This window comes from Leopardus geoffroyi, chromosome D1 (assembly GCF_018350155.1).
Source record: "Leopardus geoffroyi isolate Oge1 chromosome D1, O.geoffroyi_Oge1_pat1.0, whole genome shotgun sequence".
NCBI classification, from domain to species: Eukaryota; Metazoa; Chordata; class Mammalia; order Carnivora; family Felidae; genus Leopardus; species Leopardus geoffroyi.
The window spans coordinates 64753960-64775022 of NC_059329.1; the positions used below are offsets into that span (position 1 = coordinate 64753960).

General features: G+C 44.9%; 1 protein-coding gene across 14 annotated transcripts in view; it reads left to right on the forward strand.

The window, feature by feature from the left end:
• The window catches only part of PPFIBP2 (PPFIA binding protein 2), a 144418-nt gene that overhangs the window by 64477 nt on the left and 58878 nt on the right, over positions 1-21063 (forward strand). For 9 of the 14 annotated variants that reach the window (XM_045484361.1, XM_045484364.1, XM_045484363.1 and 6 more), the window contains 2 exons: positions 14766-14858; positions 19566-19679. The exons of 1 other annotated variant lie outside the window; for it this stretch is intronic. In XM_045484361.1, coding sequence (XP_045340317.1) covers positions 14766-14858; positions 19566-19679 — 207 coding nt within the window. Of the gene's footprint in view, positions 1-14765; positions 14859-18583; positions 19404-19565; positions 19680-21063 lie in introns of those variants that run through there. 4 more of the 14 variants (XM_045484360.1, XM_045484368.1, XM_045484370.1 and 1 more) reach the window with 3 other exon arrangements.

Genomic DNA, 21063 nt, shown 5'->3' on the forward strand with positions numbered 1-21063 from the left:
TGACCATCTTTAAACTGGCGAAGATGGTTGTCTGTTTGTTTCTTTTCACACCGAGGCTGAGTGTTTCTCAGAAGCAGGAAAGGCGAAAGCAGCCGACAGATGAGAGATTTGACATTGTAAGCAGGGAGGAGCAGAAGGGACAGGAGGTGTCCAGCTTGGAAGGCCCCTGACTCCAGCCCCTGCACACGGGGCCTGCAGCTTTTGTGTGCACTCTCTTCAGCACTCATTCCGCAAATATTTATAGAGACGGGGGCACTGGGTGTCCAGTGGTGAGCGAAGCAGAATCTGTCTCTGCCCTTATGGATCCACCATCCAATGTGGGAGACAGAGGTTAAACCATCCCAGTAAATAAACTTGAAGTTACAGATTAAGTGCATTGAGGAACAGAATTGTGAAAACTGCTACTAGCCACCATGGAGGGGTTTGAATGAGTGAGAAGGAGCAGTGAGGCAGCCCTCCGAGCAAGGAGCCCGTCACCGAAACCTGAAAAGTAGGAGTGACTCAGGTGGAAGATGGGATGAAGAACATTCCAGGCAAAGAGGCTAGTATGTGTAAAGGTCCTAAAGTAAGAAGGATTTAGGCAAGCTTCAAGACTGAGAGAAAGCCAGTGTGGCTGAGCTCCGCGATGGGGGAGCTGGCAGATGCTGGTCTCATAGGGCAGTGAAGGGTAAGGGTTGTGGGGGATGTGGTTCATAGGACAGGGGACTTGTGGCAGGGAAATGACCTGGGACACAGGCAGATCCAATTTGTATTTTAAGGCGATAACTCTAGCTGTGGTGTGGCGTAGGGCAAGCTGTGTTGCAAGGCAGCTAAACAAGACTAGAGCTTTGAGGGCTTGTTGGGATCAACTGGTACAAACCCTCCATTTAACAAAGCCCGGGAGAGGCTAAGGACCTCATGATTATTAATGTTAGAGATATTCGTGGTGCAGCCTGACCTTGTACCCTGCTTTCTGTCTTCCACTCTAGTTCTCTGGCCTCCTCTCTTTCGCCAAATATGTAGAAAATTGTTGGTTTAGAACCCAGCAGAAAACCCTGTCTGTGCTCAGCCCCTGCTCAGCTTTGGGATGGGGGCGCTGCAGCCAGCAGAGAGCATGCTGACGGGACCAGAGATTTTGGCAAAGATTTGTATCCTTTGTCTTAAGCGTTCAAAAGCCTTCACTGAAGATCCTGGGGCGAAATAGGTGAGAAGCACGCTTCTCATCCCTTAGTCTGTTTTTCCTGTATCCAAAATGAAGCTTTTTAACCGGGAGGTCTTCCAGCTGTGATGTTCAATGTCTTAGTGGATATAACTGCACACCTCGTGCAGAAGTTCTGTCTGTAGAGGAACCAATCTTGCATGTGCTGCGATGTAAGAGAGCCCTTTCTGTCCTGAGACCCAGGCTGTGCACACTGGCTCCTGTGCATAGCTGGAAGTCAAACAAGGGGATTTCAGAAACCCCTAGGATGACTCCTAGTAAGACAGATTATTTTTCTTCCACTTGTAGAGGGTTAAGGATCATTAAAAAACAAAGCATAGGGTATTGGATATGACCTAGACAGCATGACCAGAGTTATCTCTCCCCCTAAACAGATTCTTCTCTTTTTTTCTTAAATTTTTAAAAATGTTTTTATTTATTTTTGAGACAGAGACAGAGCATGAGCAAGGGAGGGGCAGAGAGAGAAGGAGACACAGAATCCAAAGCAGACTCCAGGCTCTGAGCTGTCAGCACAAAGCCCGATGTGGGGCTCGAACTCAGACTGTGAGATCATGACCTGAGCCGAAGTCGGACGTTCAACCGACTGAGCCACCCAGGTGCCCCAGATTCTTCTCTTTTAAATCTCCTTTAAAAAATGCCTTCATGCTGTGACCTTGATCCTAAGCCCCCAGGACTTGCTGTTAGTCTGGAAATGAAAGCCCAGGCTCACCTGCCTGGTTGGCTTTTGAGACTTTTTGCAACTCGGCTTCAACTTACCTTTTCAGTCTCATCATGTGTATCTACTCTGAGCTCCCAAGTGTGTTCCCTCCCTCTTCTGAGCTTGTGCCCAGCATCCTCCTAATTGCCACGCACTTTGACTCCATTGAGGCTCTCCTTTTTCCAGCACTCCTTTGCTGGCCCCATCCCTGTAGTGGGCTCCTCCACTATAGGTATCTAGTACATTCCATCTGCTTGGCTCACACACCTCTTTTCCCACTCGTCTTCAAGCCAAGGTGGCTTGGAGAACTGGTTTCTCTTGGCCCAGGGGTTTTGACAGTGGAAACACTGTCTCCTTCATCTTCCCATGCAGAAGGGGTGACTCTAGGAAAGGTGTATGAGGTGTGGCCTGGTGCACAAGCTAGCAGCCGTCACCCTTTGACCAGTCTAAGAGGTCAGTGCCTCGGAGCAAGACCAATGCTTTGAATGTGGGGGTGATGAGGGAGATGTCTATGGCCAAGGAGGCACAGAGCTAGAAGGGAAGCATGGGCTTGGAAAAGGGGTGTTGTTCTGTGGCCTTTGGGGGAGGAGATAGTGTGTACTATCGTCATTAAGAACGTGCAGTTTGAAGTTTGGAATCTGGCTTTGCCACACTTACTGGCTATGTGATCTTAGGTAGATTACCTCAAGCCCTACATTTCTTCCTCTATGAAATAAAGAAGATACAGTGCCTGCAACATACAGGGTCAGGTAAGATAATGTCTGTAGAATGCTTAGCATAGTACCATGCATGGGAGGAACCTTCACTAACCATTAACTACTACTGGCCATTATGAGGAATTAGAGGGCGGGGGTTGAAAGTGGAACAGGGGCACCAGTTTGGTTCTCTTCTAGCAGCACATGTCAGGCCATTGGTTCCTACGACTCTCCACTCCTTTCTGCATTCCACGCCAGGTCTCAAACCAAAGACCTAAGAGGGGCGGCTGTGTCCCGGCTCACTGTGAGTAATCAGAGGCCCCAGCAGCTGCTGGCTCTGGCCAGCTTGGCCATGGCTGCTAAGTGAAGGCAGGCCAGAGCTGTTCCTCCAGCTCCAACAGAGCCCAGGGACAAGGTAATCTCCTGCCACAAGCATCCAGAGGGCCTCTGCCCCTCAGCTGTTTGGTTCCTGATTGACTGACAAACAGCTCACACCTGCCCTGCTTTGAGAACAGTGGCTCCAACCCACAGCGTTGTGAAAAGAGTCTCTAAAAATAGCTCCAGGCAGGGTCTATGGGGCCCACCCACTGCCCTCTGAGCGGAGCTTATTTTCCCAGGAACAGAAATACCACCACTGTCGGCCTCTTCATGCTGCTGCTGGCTTCTAGCACTTTCAGTGTTTAAGCCAACTTCCAGCCCAAAGTCACAAAGGAAAAGGAATTACCGTGGCTCCCCTATGCAGTTAGCTTGCGTTCTGGAGTAGGATATGGGATGAACTCAAGCTGCTAATGGGAGATTTCACTCTGTGTCCTCTGGCACTCAAATGGTTGATCCAGTAGCCTGGGCCAGAAGCGCTACAGGCTCCAAGGATTAACAGACACACAGGCATCCTAGCTCTAGGCCTTGACTCGCCTCGCACTGTGGTTGGAATGCAGTGCAAGGGAGAGAAGTGAGCAGCAGCCTCTGTGAAAGTCTCTCCTACTGGCTGACCACACCCACCCTGGGTCTGGCTCCTTGGGTTCACGTCTCTGCTCTATGTGACCTTAGATGATGGATTTAACCTCCCTGGGATTCATAAAATATGGATAAATAATTCGATGTAGGTAAAGTGCTTAGGAAATGTATCATAAGCATTAGTTATGGTGGTGATGATCTGGACCATAACTGGCAGCTTTTGGTTACTCCAGAGCCACATGCCCACCATGATTCTGGTGGAGAAGTTTTTCAAGACCACGAGGAGGATAACAGTGGGTATGGTTACTCAAGGGTTCTAGCTGTTTGCAATTTTGTATAGGTACATCCTGTTTTTAGTCAATGTACCCAACATGCCCAACCATCCTATTCTTCAGTATAAGAGCTGGAATTCTACCATCTCTGACATCTGGCACCTGTGACTCCTGTCTGTCAGCTTCTTGGAGAGGCCCTCAGGCCTTTTTCCCAGCAGGGTTTAACAAGGTGACATCATACTGGGGCCGCTTGCTAAAAAGCTCGTGCGTGCGTCATGTAGAACAGCACAGCCATTGGTAGCTCCCTGGTGGGCAGCAGTGTTTGGGGATCCCAGACTCCTCCCTGCATTCTCCCCTCTCAACTGATGTCACCACCTACTTTGCTGGGGGAAAAATAGCCACCCATAGATGAACTTCTCCCCTTCCCTCCCCTTCACCACAAAATGTAACTGTGTTCACAGCCAACATTTTCAACTTCTGTTTCATGGGCCAAGGCTAACTTGGGATCCTGTCCTCCTGACCTAGTCTGGTTCCGCAGCCTCTTGTGCCTCTGATCGTTTCTTCTCTCCTCTCTGCCCTGCCTGCTCGTCCGTGTCCTTGGCAGAAAATGCTTCTCCTCTGTTCTTAGAGCAAAACAAATCACAACTGTCTTTGACCCAGTACGTGCTTCTCCAGGCTGCCTGATAACGTGTCTGCCTTTCCCCATCAGAAATATTGAAAGAGTGGGCTGAAAACTTAACATTCTACTCTTTCCTGACCATTTCCAAACCCACTGCACACTGGCTTTGTCCCGAATGACTTGTCTCAAATTCCTTCTATAATGTTCTTACTGCCTCCGATTCCCTACCAACTTTTAGTATCCATTTCCCCCAGGACTCATTCCCATTTGAGAATTTCATAGGGTTAACAGGATTCTTGTGACCAGAGAACCAGCTCCTCACTCTGGCCTTCCACCTAATCCCATGTTTTCTACCTGTGGATCTTTCTCTCATGCCGATTTGACTGTTGGCTCCTCAGAGTGTCCAGACAGTCCAAGAAGCACTGGGCACTTACTTCTAATGTCTCCAGTCACAGCACGCTCTCCACCCCAGCCCCAGCACCTGATGCTACCCCTCTGTCCCTGAAATGTTATTAATAACAATGAGCCAGTGTGTCTGTTGGTATTGGCAAGATGAGGAAAGTGCACCACTCCTAGAACCTCCTGTTTGTACTATCCCCCTGGCTTTAATGTCCTCCTTTCACAAGATACCAGCACACTTACAAATGCCACTTCTCCTGCAGCCCAACACTGTCGGTCCCTTCTGTATCCAGCCACCTGATCAAGAGCTTGTAGTGGGGACCAAGCTTCTCCAAGACTACACTTTTGGAACAAGATCTTAGTAAATCCAATGCATTTCTTTCACTCCAGACAGTCCTTAGGATGATCACTTAGGAGCCATCATGCACATCACACCAACTCCTTGATTAGGGAGCTTATAGGTAGATGGTCTTCACCATATCTTTTGTTTTCTGTGTTAGTCTGGGGGAAACCAGAGTGTCTGAAGGGTAGTTGATGGTCATGGCTTTATGGGTAGTCTTTATTAGGAAAACTTTCCAGAGATTCTGCTCTCCCATTTTCCTGGGGGAGTTCCTTCATAGCTTTCCAAGCTCATTCAAGCAGTGACTCCACTCTAAAGCCTGTCTTCTCCCTTGAGGGTATAATCCATTCGTCCCTCTCCTGTACCACCGCTGCTGGCTTATTCTATGACCATACTTATCACATCTCCCTGTCAGACTACAAAGCTCTCTGAGGGCAGGGAATGAATCATTTGTTTAGCACAGTGTGGCACCTAGTAGGTATTCAGGAATATTTGAGTCATTGAATAGATAAGTGAAGAAAGAATGTGTGATTACATGAACTTTAGTCGACAAACCTGTTTGCTATTTATGAACTTTGCTTTACTTTCCCTTGAAGGTGGGCATTTAGATCATTTGACAGTGACACCTCTACCAGCAACATTTACCCTCCTCTCAGATATAATTGAAACCAGGAGGTGGAAGGCCTAAAGAGGTCAAGGTCAGGATAGGATTTCTCTTGTTGGACTCCAAGTAGTCAAGAAGCTGATTGCACTCTACTCCTACTGCATCTGGAAGAAACTTCTTTAACTCTGTGCCAAAGATTGTAAACTGGCTTGACTATTCTTTGCCTAGAAAAGGTGGAACTGGTCCTGGGAACAGTTGGTTTTATAATAACTGACAGAAAACCTTTAACTCCCTAACCAAAAAATCTAGGGAGACTTTCCTATTTAGAAGCACCCACCTACACTCCTACTGCTTGGTTCCCTTGGTGATAGGTAACCTGAACTATGTAACAGGAATTGAGTATTGCCTCATGACCCACTTTTTATTTTTTTTGGTCCGCTTATTTTTAAGGTCTACATTTTTCAAGTTTCTAAAAAGTTTGGTATGTGAGTGGTACTTCTGAGCTTGAAGTCTGGCCTGAGTGACTCTGACCTCTCTTCTGTGCCTGGCAGCTATGACTCACTTAAAATTGGTTTTCTGGATTTGATAAAATCCTCTTGACTATGCAGCCTGGAAATACTACACATTTTCCCTTGTTTTCTTATTCAGCTAAAAACACGTCATCTCACATTCCTAATCACTAATGAAGGGAGAGCCTTATCCAGCATGTTGTTCAAAATCTTCATGTATTTACAAGCAAGAGGCCATCATATAAAATGATCTGAGCAGTTGGGACAGTATTTGAAATGTGGCCAGGATCCTGAGGGGACTGGAATTCACAGCTTATTAGAAGCACTGAAGGAAATGTGACTTTACCTTGTGAAGACTGCAGATCTTGGTATCAAAACGTGGGGGGCAGATGTATTTTGGAGCCCAAGGCAGCAGCTCTGAGAAGTAGCTGTTGGCTCTGAATAACACTGTGATGGCTAGAGCTGTCACACTATACAGCCTTAGGATTTCCCCACACTCCATGCTTGCATGCCCCCTGATACCCCCATGTGACCTCTCGTCTGCCCCACTTGACTGTTCTGGAACCAGCTCTTACCCCATGTTCAGAGAAGTGAGGTGCTGACAGGAGGTCTTCTAGCCTGTACTAGTCAGGGGAATACTGTACAAGTGGCCTACCCAGCATTCCTGAGAGTGGACCATACCATATGCAAAGGGCATGCCATTTTGGTAGAATCTGGCCGGGAGGAGAAAGAGTCCTCCTGGGGATTCTGCATGGCTCCTGGCCTTGGCATCAAGCACTCTTCTCCAGACCTCTGCAGAGACCTAACATGGCTCTTCCTTGGCCAAGCTACAATGGAGGGGCCAGCCAAGAGTGAGCAAGCATCATGGAATCTAACCAGCCACTAGAGTCAGAGGGTGATGGCTCTGGGGAAGCTGCCAGGGGTGATTTGGCTAGAATGCTCATGTTTAACTTAAATTGGACCTGACTTCCAGATTGGAACAGAAATAAAAATTCAAGTTTTTATGATTGGTGATTATCAGCTATTGAAATTCTCATTGTGCTCCTTTGTAATGTATGTAGTACATATTACTTACAGTATGTAGTAAAATGCTCACAAGGAAGAAAAACTTGTGGTCCTGTAGATCTGACTCAAAGCGTGGGCATCTTTTCAGGGATGATGGAAAAGTGACACATCCTCAGCTGTTTACACCACAAGCATGATTCCAGAGCTCTTAGATAGCAGTGAGTTCTATGTTGTCACTTGGGCTTTTTATTTTTTCTTTCTTTATAGCCTGAAAATATTTTGGTTATTGTTCCCTTGGGCTGTTTGTACAGATCTTTACAGATACTTCATAGGTGTCCTAATCAGAAACATTGCCTTTTTGTTCTCTTGAACAAAAAGAATGAATTAATTAAAACTGTCAGTACAAGGGATGAACTACTTGTAACCGTACTTTGGTCTTTTAGCTTAAACAAAGCCGTTTAAATGATTTCCATATTTCCACCATCATTCAAAAGCTGTTTGTATTAGACAGGAAATATTAGAGCATCCCTCTATAAAGAACATTCTGTGCCTTTATTCCTGTAGATTTTGAGGCTTAATGACCTAACTGACCCTCTACATTGCTCTGTGAGGTATAATTTTTTCCATTTAAAGGATAGGAAAACCTGAAATGAGATGACCTACCTAAGAGTACACATGGTTAGTACAGCCCTGCCTCCTAGACATTCGTAGCTGTCATTTTGCAGAGGTCATGCCTGTGTAGGAGGAGGCTATAGGAATTCTGCACATGCATATGGAAGCCCACAACAAAGTCTCCAGGGATCCCCTGCCTTGAATTCCAGATGGGCAAAGGGTGGGTGTGGGTACCCCAGCTCTTGGCTCCCCAGCTCCCAGACCTCACATTTGTACAGCGTGTACAGACATGTCAGTCTTTCAATATAACTTCTTAAATGGCAGTTAGGTGTTTTCATGTTCTTATTACCCTTTATTTATTCGTTTCCCATTCACCCTTACATCTTTTAGCTCTACTTTACCTTCCTATTTATTGTTGTGTTTTAATTTATTTTTACTACCCCCCCCCCCCACACACACACACCAGTTGATACCCATGGGTCTATCACATCTTGTATTATCTCCTGCCTTAACCTTCTTTCTCTACATGCGAACTAATGGAGGCCAGCAGATGGTAGTCTTCCATTTCACACATGAAGGAGACTGAGTGCCATTTTTATCCCAGTGCATCCCACACAGACATACTCTGTGCCACACTGGCTTTCGCTAATGATCCTGGTATTAACTATAGTTGGCTCAGAACTGACCATTCTTTCCTCAACTGCCCATTCAAGGAAATCAGCAGTAGGCAGAATTTCTTTGTAACTTAGTATTCTATCCAAAACACAGGAATTCTTTCTTGTTTTCAGAGGAGTAGATTTTGGTCAATTGATTTAGCACCTTTTGAGACAAATGCATGAGACTGGGCTGTCAGGTGCAAGCAACAGAAACTCAGTTTGAACCCAGTGCAGGTTAACAGGGAACCAACAGGAAGGGCAGAAATCTCACTGCCTTGAGACCACGTGAATCTGAGATGAGAATGCCACCAGTCTTTCTTGGCTTTTATTTGTGTTTCCATGCATGTTGGTTTCTTTGTTGACTTCTGCAAACCAGCTGCTTCCACAGAATGAGGACATGGCTACTAACAAACGTAAGAACCTTCTAGCACAACCACTACCATTTTCTATTCCCAAGTTTAAAATTTCAGTTTAAAAGGATTCAACCATCCATGCTTTAGATCAGGTGGCTGGGAGGGGTGAGAATATCTCTAAGAAGGTGGCAGCCCTCACCCGTGCCATGTGGTTACAGTAAAGGCAATGGCCCAGCCTATTCTAGACAGGCAGTAGATTCCAGGGTTCAGAAGAATTCTCTGTATTTGTCTTTTATTCCCCCCTGAACAAGAAAACAAGAGGGAAATTGACTAGTCTGGAGGGTTTTTTTTGTTTTGTTTTTTGTTTTTTATAACTAATAAGTTTATTTTGGGGGCTCTAAATGTCCCCAGATAATCTCATCCCTAATTAAAATGCAGTGACCCCCAAGATAGGGAAAGCCTATTTTATTTCTTGGGTCTGTTGGTATTCAGCTCTCTGTACATGAGGAACTTACTAAGAGTAAGTGGCTTATTCACCAACCTTTGGGAGAGGTGGAGGCAGGACTCAGTCTAGATTAGACTAGTGTCCTTGTTTGGCCCAAACTTCCTTTTATGTAGAAACTATCCATGCTGGAATCTTGTCTGGTCAGTGCTCTCCTTCCTAGACACACACAGTCCTCTCTCCCGCCTCTTCCTGCCCTCCTAATCACTGAGACTGATTAACTTTTATGATCAACTCCATGACCCCCAACCATAGAACACCCCACATGGCTGCTAAATCATCCTAAAGCCTCTCTTTTCCACTTCATAATGGCTTAGGAAATAGCCCCACCTTAGACTGTTGATTGTTAGAGCTCTATACTATGCTTGCCCAGCCCTAGAAGTAATAGCATTTGAGGTCTTCTAAAAATAGATCCATAACCTGCCAGAGTCAAAGTGCTGTGTTTTCTCTGTTCCTGAGGACTCACAGTAACATCACTCTCAAGGCCTCAGGAAGTGCTTGATCTGAAAGTTCTGGACTGTGTTTCATATTTGCCTTCAAGAGTTCTGGCTTTTAGAGGATGAATTTCCCAGACTCTTGAGAGCAATGCCTTGATAAAAGCAAAGATGGTTTGGTTTCAATAATCTTGGCTAAAGTTACTCAGTTATTGACAACATACATACAAGAAGAATTCCCCATTCTGTTAAGTTCTGTGATACGAGAGAGGGAGCATGTTTCACTGTGACGTTCAGTCAAGATGCAAGAGGACATGGAAATGTCAATCTGTACTTGCCATTTCACCTCCATAGAGTACACAGATACCTTGCTTCCACACAGTATCTCTTGGTCCCACACAATGTACCAGGTAACTAACCTCAGTTATAGATTCAGGAACATCTCTGACTGTAGCAAATTTGAATGAGAAGATCCATTTTTCTTCTGTCACATTTGTAGAAATAATAAAACAGAAGAGAAAATCAAATTGATGTATATCCCACCTAGTAGTACATCAGCAGTCTTTTAGATCTAGCCTAGGGGCTAACCTTATTAGTTGAATATAAATAAGAAATATTTCGTTTTTATTCATCAATAGTGTGAGCATCCTTGATAGAGTAGAACAGGGTAGAACTCTCCTTTAAATTCCCCTGCCGTGCCAGAGTGTGGAGGAATAGAAATTTAGCATGTAGCACCCTTCAGAATTTGACTTGACTGTCTTCCCTTGGTTGGTTGCCAGCATGGGTCTCTCAGTCCAACCTCAGGTGTGGAGAGCAGAGCAGCGACTCTATCACTGATTTACCTCCTAGAGAACATGGACAAGAGTTTTCAGAGACACCCAAACCTGAGTCACTCAGGGACCCAGATCTGCAAATTGATCTGAGTCTTCTATTGCAATTCCACTGTTAGAATTAGGGAAACTGGCATACCCTCTGATTAAACAAGCTCTTCTTAATTTTTTTTTTTAAGATTTATTCATTTTTGAGAGAAACCAAGCATGAGTGAGGGAAGGGCAGAGAGGAGAAAGAGACAGAATCTGAAGCAGGCTCCAGGCTCTGAGCTGTCAGCACAGAGCCCAATGCAGGGCTCAAACCCACAAACCACGAGATTATGACCTGAGCCAAAGTCAGATGCTTAACCTACTGAACCACTCCAACACCCTACAAACTCTTTTTAAAGTAGGACAAGACAGAACTGTGTCCTAATTCTTCTTCTTTTTTTTTTGTTTTGTTTATTTTGAAAGAGCGGGAGAGTATGAGTAAGGTTGGGACTGAGGGAGAGAGAGAGAATCCCAAGCAGGCTCCATACTCAGTGCAGAGCCTGACGTGGGCTCAATCTCACGAACCACAAGATCACCACCTAAGCTGAAATCAAGAGTCAGACACTCAACCAACTGAGCCACCCAGGCCCTCCCCATCTCTCTTTGAACATGTTCCTGAATAATTGGAATGACATTTTCATAACCATGTGTCTTTTATGCCGTAATGAAATCCTCACCTTTGGCTGATGAATATTGGCATTCAACAAGATAGTTCTAAAATAATCCTCTTCTTGGTTCTGTTCTCAGATGCTTTTCAGGCTCTTCAAGTGGAGATGGTGTTTTATCCTGGTCTGTGCCTTTCTAAGGGACTGCAGTTTTCAAGATCTCAATCTTTTCTATATTGTGAAGACCTGGCTCTATATGTCAGGAAAAGCAAAGAATGGTGATACTGCAGACTTCTGTCTGGGATGTTATCTCCATCTCACTGCTGTTTAATACTTCTTGAAAGCTTGCTAGAGAGCAGAAGTGATTTTGGTAGACTGAACAAGATAGGAAGATGCTCTATTACTCTAGAAGCATGATTTGAGACAAGGGAGGTGCCTTTCTGCCATGAGGATTACCATCACGTGGCCCAGTGTGACTGCTGGGGGAGAGGGCGTGCCCCTCAAGGCTGCTATGAGAGGAAGCAAGTACCAGAAACCACTGTTGTTGGTGCTCAGTGATCCTAGATCTTAAAATGTATTTTAACTATTCAAGAAAATATTTGAGCTTCTTACAAAAATGTTTATGGATGAAGTAAAATCCCACCTTGACCGAACCTCCCACCCCCAGCTTTCTGTAGCCCAAACACATCCCCAGGAGACAGCACTGTTCTGAGTTGTGTAGCCTTCCAGACACTTGGTCTATTTATTTTCATACATCTGCCATATACCCATGGAGCTGTGTAGTACTGTTTTCTAATACCACACTGTATGATTCGTTGGATCTTGCTATTTTCACTCTCCAAGATATCTGATATTTTTGTGATGGTTCATAAATACCTACCTCATGCTCTGAAATGCCACAAATTGTCCACCATACGGATGAGCCATAGTTTTTCTAGCCACTCCTTTATTAATGGACATTTAGGTTCAGATAGTGTTTTAAAACTTATTTTAAGTGAAATTTCATACAGTCTCAATATCTAAAACAAAATTTGTACTTGATCTCTTTAATTAACCTACAACAGAAAATTAATATCCCACGTAGTCAGTTAGGCAAAATATCCACGTATGCCTCGTTCATACATTTGGTGCCTCAGTTCCTTCGTTTGCAAAATGGAATCAAAATAATATTCATCTTACAGGATTATGGGAAGTATTAAAAGAGTTAAGGCATGTAAAGTACTGTCAATAGCACCTGGCTCGTGTCTAGTACTATGTAAGTGCTTGCTATAGATCTGCTGTCCTTTGCTTGGGCCACATTGCATTGGTTCTCCATTGAATTGCTTTGGCCTTTAGCCTATATGATCCCTTAACCTTTGATCTATTTAGAGGGTATCATAGCAAAGCAGTGAGTTCTCCTGGGCTCTGTTTACTGTGAGGATATCATCATGGATATTGGGATGTTTATCCCATTGCATAGAGTCTCTGAAAATCTGAAAGTTTCTCCATTCTGTAGGAATAGTTCTGTTTCTCCCAGTTTGACTTTATTTACCATATTCGTCTTTTTCCTTCGGCTGCTAGAGTGGATCCAGATTCGTTTTTTGTTTTGTTTGTTTGTTTTTTTTTTAATCTACTTCTGTCATCTGTTATAGACTCTGTGGTGTGCATTTTGGGTATTAACTGAACTTATGGCATCAACTTGCTTTTTGGCCAGTTAGTAAAAATAGCTGTGCCTCTGGGTGATTGTATGGGTCCTACTTAGGCACAGTGGCGTGGTGGCTTGCTGCAGTCTTCCCTCTGGTCTTCTCTCCTTCACCTCCTGCTGGAGAAATGGCAGCTACCAGGGGTGGGTGGCCCTATACGTGTGTTGACTTTGGTAGTGGGATCAGACGTGCACAGCTTCCCTTGGGTGTCTGGGTCCTTTTCTTGCTATTCCCTGAAAATCACCATCATGTGAGTTCTTTGACAGAGAATCATTTGACCTGCTGTTAAGAATTATTTTCCTCTCGTTTTAGGTTCTGAGAATACTTCGGTTATAATTATATCCTTGTGTACTAGTCAGAGTTTGACCATATGAGGACCAGAATTAATGTAGCAACAATAAACTGCCGTGAACACAAAGAAGTCGTTTGTGATTGTTAAGGCCCTTTGTCTCTGGTATGAAAGAGCTTCCACAACCGTGAACAAGATGCACACTGGAGAGAGGCTGGAGTGAAAGGCAGTGGTGCCGAGGCGGGTGCTGCAGGCCTCGCTAGCCTGGGGTTGGCAAGCCCATTCTGAAGGTTGGAATGTGGGGAAATGGGCTCAGGAGAAGGGACCCACCTCTCGGCCTGGGTTCCTCTCTGACCCACTCCTTTGCAAACCATGACTTGCCTCTGGAATGAGGAGACTGCCTCATAAACCTCAGAGCATTTACTCCTCTGGACTAGCCCAGATTCTGATGATTGTCACTTACCCATTTAGCAATCAGATCTGCTTTTTCAGGCTGCCAAGTCCCTGAATGGCCTACCCTGGGCCTCTAGGTTTCGGTCTTCCTTTAAGCATGGAGGAAGGGAGTGTTGGTGGCATTGGGCCAGCTCAGTCACATTAGCAGCCACCTCTCTCCCTCTTCCCTGCCTACAACCAGGTCAGATACACCCAAAAAGTGACTGAAGCCTCCTGTCTCTTGCTCAGAGCATTTTATGAACTCTGCCTCCCATCTGCCATTTTATTTCTTCTCCCTTTATGCTGTTTTCTGGTTTCTGGATCTCTCTGTTTCCTGTTAGTCCTTTGAGGTCCCTCTGGCTATCATTTGGGGTCTTCTTGGGATGTTTCATCTTCCCCTGTAGTGTGAGAACCGAGAGAAGTAAGCATGCAGCATGCCAGCCTGGCCTGCTAGAGCCCTTATGGAGGGGAGGGATTGGCCACTCCTGGAAGGCATGTGTGAGTGGATGAAGGGCCTTGTGGCTGGCGTCCCCCATCCTCCGTGCTCCCTGCGGTGCTCAGGATGGGCCTCCATGCCGTGAGGTGTGCCTTGGGTCTGGAGAACTCTGGTGTGAGAGTTAGGAGAGACCGAGATCTGTGCAGAACTTGTTCCCACATAGCTCCTTGGTGAGTGGTACCAGCTCCTCGGCCTCCTCAAAGAGTAGCCTCATTGCCGTTGGTGCGTCTGGCAGGCTGTGCCTCCACCTAAACCAGACCCAACACGCCCAGTCAAGTCAAGCACCACTGGGTCTGGAGTTCCATTCAGGCCTTCCTGGCCAAGGGTGAGGTCATTGGGGTGGGGGGATGATTTTGCCAGCTTTCAAGGCGCACCTTTCAATGGTCCTCCTCGTAGTAGTTTTGAAATCCTGTGGCTTCCTGTTTAGGTGGGTGGTTTTGCACATGCAACCAGCATGTGCTGTCCTCACAAATTACACACTTCGTTTTAAAGTTGGTAAGATGTTTTCCCAACCTTTTAAGTGTAATTCTTTTCCCCCCACCCCCTTTTTAGTCCCAGGTGAATCACCACGGTGCTGCTAGTAATGAAACGTACCAGGAACGCTTGGCACGTCTAGAAGGAGATAAGGAGTCCCTCATTTTACAGGTGGGTCCTTTTTCATGGGAAACGGCTTATCCTGTTACCTCTGCCTCTGTAGGTGCCCTAAGTGGAAGGGAAGTACAAGAGGTTTTTTTTTTCCCTGTTGGATTTATCCTGCTCCTGAAGTGTATGTTTTTTAAATAGACTCTTCCTGAAACAAAGCAGAAAGTCACTGAGGCCACAGTGAAACGCTGGACTGGCTTTCGGGCCGTGAATGTGTTCCTTTACTCATCCTTGTACTACTGAGCCTGTACATTGGAAGCTCTGTGGCCAGGCTGATGAATGAGGCCCTGTCCTCTAGGAGCCCAGGAATCTTCTAAGGGAGATAAGATGTGTCCTCATGTCTCTAATAAAACAGCCGTGAGTAATATGGATGTAAGGTTGGATGCTGACAGGATGAGGCCCAAATCGTCTGGAGCTGGATCTAGACTGATCACTTTGAGGCCAAATCCCCTGGAGCTGGTAACATGGGCTAATGAGCCTTTGATGACTTTCTTGCCTCAAAGAAAGGAACTCCAAAACTTGTTATGGAGACAGATAGTCAAAGGAACATTTCAGTTCTGAAAACTCCTGTTCCTTGGCAGGACATGAAGTTGAGCATTCTTACATGAGGCCTTTTGTTGTGATAGGGGCTCTTTGCTGTGTTCACTCTCAAACGCATAAATCAAGCATTTGTTCAGTGCCTGGTATGTATCAGGCACCGTGATTGATGATTTGGAGGATCAGAAAGGACATATTCCAGTCCTGGCTCCTTCAAAATCTTGAAGCGTGGTAGACAGGGCTGGTAGTGTTTTGGGAGAGGGGGCAGGGTAGGGTTCTAGAACCCTCCACTGTGGGCTTTAGCTTAGAGCACTGGAATTAAGAGGCTATTTGGCTTTTTTCCTTCTATTTCATCTTATTCATCTTATGAATGTAAGAGTAATGAATGATTATTTTAGGAATTTTGGAAGTCAAAAAGAGAGTTTAACATTTTGGCCTTTTTTCCCTAGCCTTTTCTTTTTTTCCCTGTCCCTATTTTAAATTTTTTTTTTTTTCCCAACGTTTTTATTTATTTTTGGGACAGAGAGAGACAGAGCATGAACGGGGGAGGAGCAGAGAGAGAGAGGGAGACACAGAATCGGAAACAGGCTCCAGGCTCTGAGCCATCAGCCCAGAGCCTGACGCGGGGCTCGAACTCACAGACCGCGAGATCGTGACCTGGCTGAAGTCGGACGCTTAACCGACTGCGCCACCCAGGCGCCCCTCCCTGTCCCTATTTTAAATAAGCTTGGGCCAAATGTGCAATTATATAATTTATATCTTTTTTTCCCATTAATTTGTTAATTAAAAAAATATTTGAGGGGTACCTGGGTGGCTCACCCGGTTAAGCATCTGACTTCGACTCAGGTCGTGATCTCATGGTTCGTTCATGAGTTCAAGCCCTGCATCAGGCTCTCTGCTATCAGCACAGAGCTTGCTTCAGATCCTCTGTTCCCCTTTGTTCTCTGCCCCTCCCTCTCCTATGCTCATTTTTTTCTCTTTCTCTCTCTTGAAAATATATAATAAACATTAAATATGTATATGTAAGTGACTGCAATTTGGCAGACACTAATTTTAGGTGCTGGGGTTGCAGCCATGAAGAAAATAAACTAAGTTGCTGTTCTTACAGAATGTGTGTGTGTGTTTGGTGGGGGGGGGGGGGGGTGTCTCTCCAATAAACCAATACATAAAAGGTTTCTGACAGTGATAAATCCTATGGAGAAAAGGAAAGCAGGGTAAGGATTATGTAGTCAGGGAAGACCTCCCTGATAGGAGTCCTGAAGCAAGCGAGGGAGGAGGGATCCCCATGGATGCCCAGAGAAGCACATTCCAGGCAGGGAGGCTGGCCCCCGCACACACCCTGAGCAAGGAGTGTGCTTGGTGTATAGGATGAACAACAAGGGTCTGTGTGGCTGGAGTTGATGACCGTGAAGAAATCTGGTGGGGAGGAACTACCTTCAGAGAGGTAGGAGGGGGCAGATTATATAGCACATTATATCGCACATATTTTGAGGGATGTGTAATTTGAAACTCCATCCCAATGACGCAATTGATCAGAGTTTCCAATTTGAAATTTTGTGGCAAAAAGTATGAACTCACAAACCTTTGAACCAGGAACCTTTGTGGCTGAAACCACACATTCTGTTTAAAGGTACACAATTTAATAAAGTCCTCTGTGATAATGTTCTCTTTGACATTCAGTTTTGTTTTAAACCCTGAATCCTTCTTCGCATTCCGTATCTCCCTCTCTCTCTGCCCCTCCCCACTCACACTCTGTCTCTCTCTCTCTCAAAAATAAGATAAAATATTAAAAAACATTTTTTTTAAAACCCTGGATCCTTGAAGAATCCTTATTTCCAGTCCTAACACACATGGGAAACTAATCACAGAAGTCAGAAGTGGATCCTAGTGGTTTCTATTCCAGGAGCTTGTGAACAGCCTTTCAGAGCTGCTCGTAGGTGATCACCCTGTTTTGCAGTGACCCATGGAGCCGGTTAGACCCTCAACATGGTAGAGCCTTTTGCTTAACTTACAAGGCAGCTCAGCCAGACTGAATTAATTCAATCACTTGGCCCAGAATGTTTTCCTCGATCTACTTGGAGAAGAACGAGGCAAATCACACCTAACAAATTACTTTGTTTTCATAATACTTAAAACACACACACACACACACACACACACACACACACACACACAATCTTCTGTGCTCACTTTGGCAGCATATATACTAAAATCAAAATCTTTTATATCTTCATCAGAATGTCATTTTTTTAAGACAAGGATTTTCACCCCCTCCCTTTTTTTCCACTTCTGTATTCCCCACAGTGCCTAAAATTATGCCTAGCACAGAGTAGGGACTCAAAGTATTTGTTTTTATTGAATAAAGGTCACCTTCTAGGATCTTTATACAGTTGTCCCAATTTTCTGTGCCTCTCTCCATGATCTTTCTACTGAGTATTCAAGTTTGTAAGGAAAAAAAAAAGTTTTATAAAGAGCCCGTAGCCCTGCATGTCTTGAGTCTTACACACAGCTGAGCTACAGGGCATGGAACGCTGGAGACCACATATTCATGTGGGTACCGCCAGCGCATGGCCCTGAGGTGTGGTGCAGATGATATGTGTTAATCCTCATAATAAGATTAACCATAACGCAACCTTCCCAAACAGAAACTCTGAAACCCAGGGAGCTCTGAAAGGCCACCCTCTGGATTCCTACCCCTTTGAAAGTAGAGCTAGTAGCTATAAAAGGCCAGGACTGCTGAGAGTGTTGGGTCATGAGGATTGAAAAAACCACCACAAAGGTTTGTGTTCAAGATGGGCCTAACTGGCAGAAAGCACCTGTTTTTGGATTATAACTGGAATATTTGTACACTGTGTATCAACTCCAAGAATAGGTTTCAATAATTCATTATCCATTTGGGAACATAAAAATGGAGAGCTTAAAGTAGCAGTATTCATTTGGGTTTTTTTTTTCTCCTTTGTAAAGGGAGCTTTGTAATTTTTTTTTTTTAATGTTTATTTTTGAGAGAAAGCGTGAGTGGGAGAGGAGCAGAGAGAGAGAGAGATAGGGAGACCCAGAATCCAGGCCCCAGACACAGGCCCCAGGTTCTGAGCTGTTAGCACAGAGCCTGACTCGGGGCTTGAACCCACAAACTGCGAGATCATGACCTGAACCAAAGTCAGATGCTTAACCGACTAAGCCATCCAGGTGCCCCTATAACTGATAGTTTATTTAAACGCTCATAAGTGAATTACATTAACTCCTTCATGCTCCAGCTATCATTCCTTTACAGACTGAGAAATCATTTAGGATAATCTATATGTAAATGACAATGACTCAACCATTGGTTGAAAACCAAAAGTGTCTAAAGGATCTTAATTTACCAGTCACTGATTTCTTTATTTGGGGAGGCCATCCACTCTCTTTCTTCATCTTCCTGCTCTGAGGCACCTTTTTAATAAAAGGGAGGATCTGGGGGCAGTTTGCTACTAGAGCAGACTATGGAAATCCTCCATATGTAGTTAGGGTATAATTTAAAGGACTTCCTATAAATGGATCTTTATTAATCCCAAGAGATCTTCTCCATGATTTTTAGAAAGACGACTTTCCTGCCACTCAATGTGCAATGTGGCATGTGTGTGTTGTGACTTAGAGTCATGTTTTGGCCTGTGAAGCACAAAAACCTTTCTGGAGCCAAGTTTTGTCGGTGCTAATACATGCCCTTTACATCCCACATTCCTTAATTGCTTCAGAACACTCGCCTGATAGGTGAGCAGCCCTCACACCCTTATGAGAGAGGTAAGGTCATTGGTTAGTTTCCCCAGGAGTTTGGATTGCTCTTCCACATGAGGTGGCAGAGCCCTGGCCTGCCGGCAGAGATATGCTTTGAGGTCTGGACTGCCAGAGCGAGCTCTGTAAGAGGACTAAGGAGCGGGAGTCCAGCCCGGAGGCAGCTCTCCTGACTGCTGGGTATTTTTCTCTGGAGTGTGTCAAGAGCAGGAAATGTGACAACGTCAGTTAGGCAATGGCAAGGTAAGAAAACAGCTGGAGTTTTCTCCAACCAGGACACTCACTCCCCCTACCTGCTGCCCGCCAAAAAGAAAAGGCATTTTTATGTATGGATCAGTAGTATGGTTTCCCAGCAGTAGGTGAGCCATTTCTGCTCCTCTACCTTTGCTTTATTTCCTGGGGCAGGTGAGTGTCCTCACAGACCAAGTGGAAGCACAAGGAGAAAAGATTCGGGACCTGGAGGTGTGCCTGGAAGGACACCAGGTGAAACTCAATGCCGCCGAAGAGATGCTTCAACAGGTAAGGGCGTGAGGGCTGAAGGCCCTGGGGTTATAACGCAGCTCATGTGTTAAAAAGTCACTGTGTCCAGTCACCGCTCTCACTACTCACTCCCCCATCCTGCCTGGAGGTAGGCTGGGCGCTCTGCGTGTGGTGTTTGTACAGCAGGTGAAACTTGCCCCAACTGAGCTTTGCAGGGAGGGGCGAGAAGGGCTGGCCTGAGAGGAATAACCTGTTGAGCTGGTTAGACAGATTCCCAGGTGGCACTTGATCTAGCCAGGTTCAGGTTCAGGGGCGCTGTGCTGACAAAGTCACCCTTCTGACACCAGCCACAGCTTGACTGTTGGTGGCATCTGGGGTTTTAGGAAGTTGGTTAGCTTCCTGCGTGCCCCCTTCCCACCTCCCTCTTCCCCTCCCAGTTTGCGTAGTCTTCTTTGATAAAATGTATTACACACATAATATTTTAATGTAATTTAATTGCTGTCAACATGAAAAATGGAGCTGTTCTCATCCCATTCAATTAAATCTCGTAAATGTCTTGTTTCCTTTTCATCCTCCTTGTCATCAGGTGTAGGTGTAATTTACAAAGCTCTCTGCACACCACAGATACGATTTGGTTCTCTGATTTTGTATGCTTAGCATCAGAGTGAAGTTTTTTCTATTTTTAAATCTTACTGTATACTATCACTGAGAGGCTTTTTTTTTTTTTTTTTGAAGGGAAAGTAAAGTAATCATTTTTCTACCCTTGAATGATTTTACCGTATGGTAAATGATGAGCTGAATTTTTAGAAAGGGGTGTTGAGTTTTTATTCAGGCTTTTCCAAATCTTTTGAGAGGCTGATTAGAAATTTTATGAAATCTATCAAGATGATCTAACTTCCTTGAATGGTTCTTATATTTTCAGCAATTTTGGGAAACACACACACACACACACACAAACTTCAATCACGGTTTATGCTTTGGAGCTCCTGGAATCGTCCTTGTTGCATGGGAGGTGCTCACTAATTATTTAAAGAATGACAGTCCCTTAACATGCATGGGTTCAAGTAGATGGCTGCTTATATGTAATCTTTCCCCCAGAGCTCGAATGTTTTTTGTTGTCATGATCAGCATAAAATTCAAATAGCATTTTGATAGAATGGTAATGAACACAGGCTTTGCATTTGACCTTTGGTCTTAGGAGAAACGTTTGCTTCCAAGTATTTCTTAGTTTTTAGTGCATTTCGAGAACTTTTTTTTTTTAAGTCAATACTCCTGTGTAGATGTCCTCAACTAGATGGAACTAGTCCCAACAGCTCAGAAGCTGTATGCTTTCTAGTTTGCTTTCTTTTCATCTCTGATTAATAAGTTACCACATTCGTGGCTCCATTTGATTTTTCTATTTAAATTGTGTGCATTTCTCTTG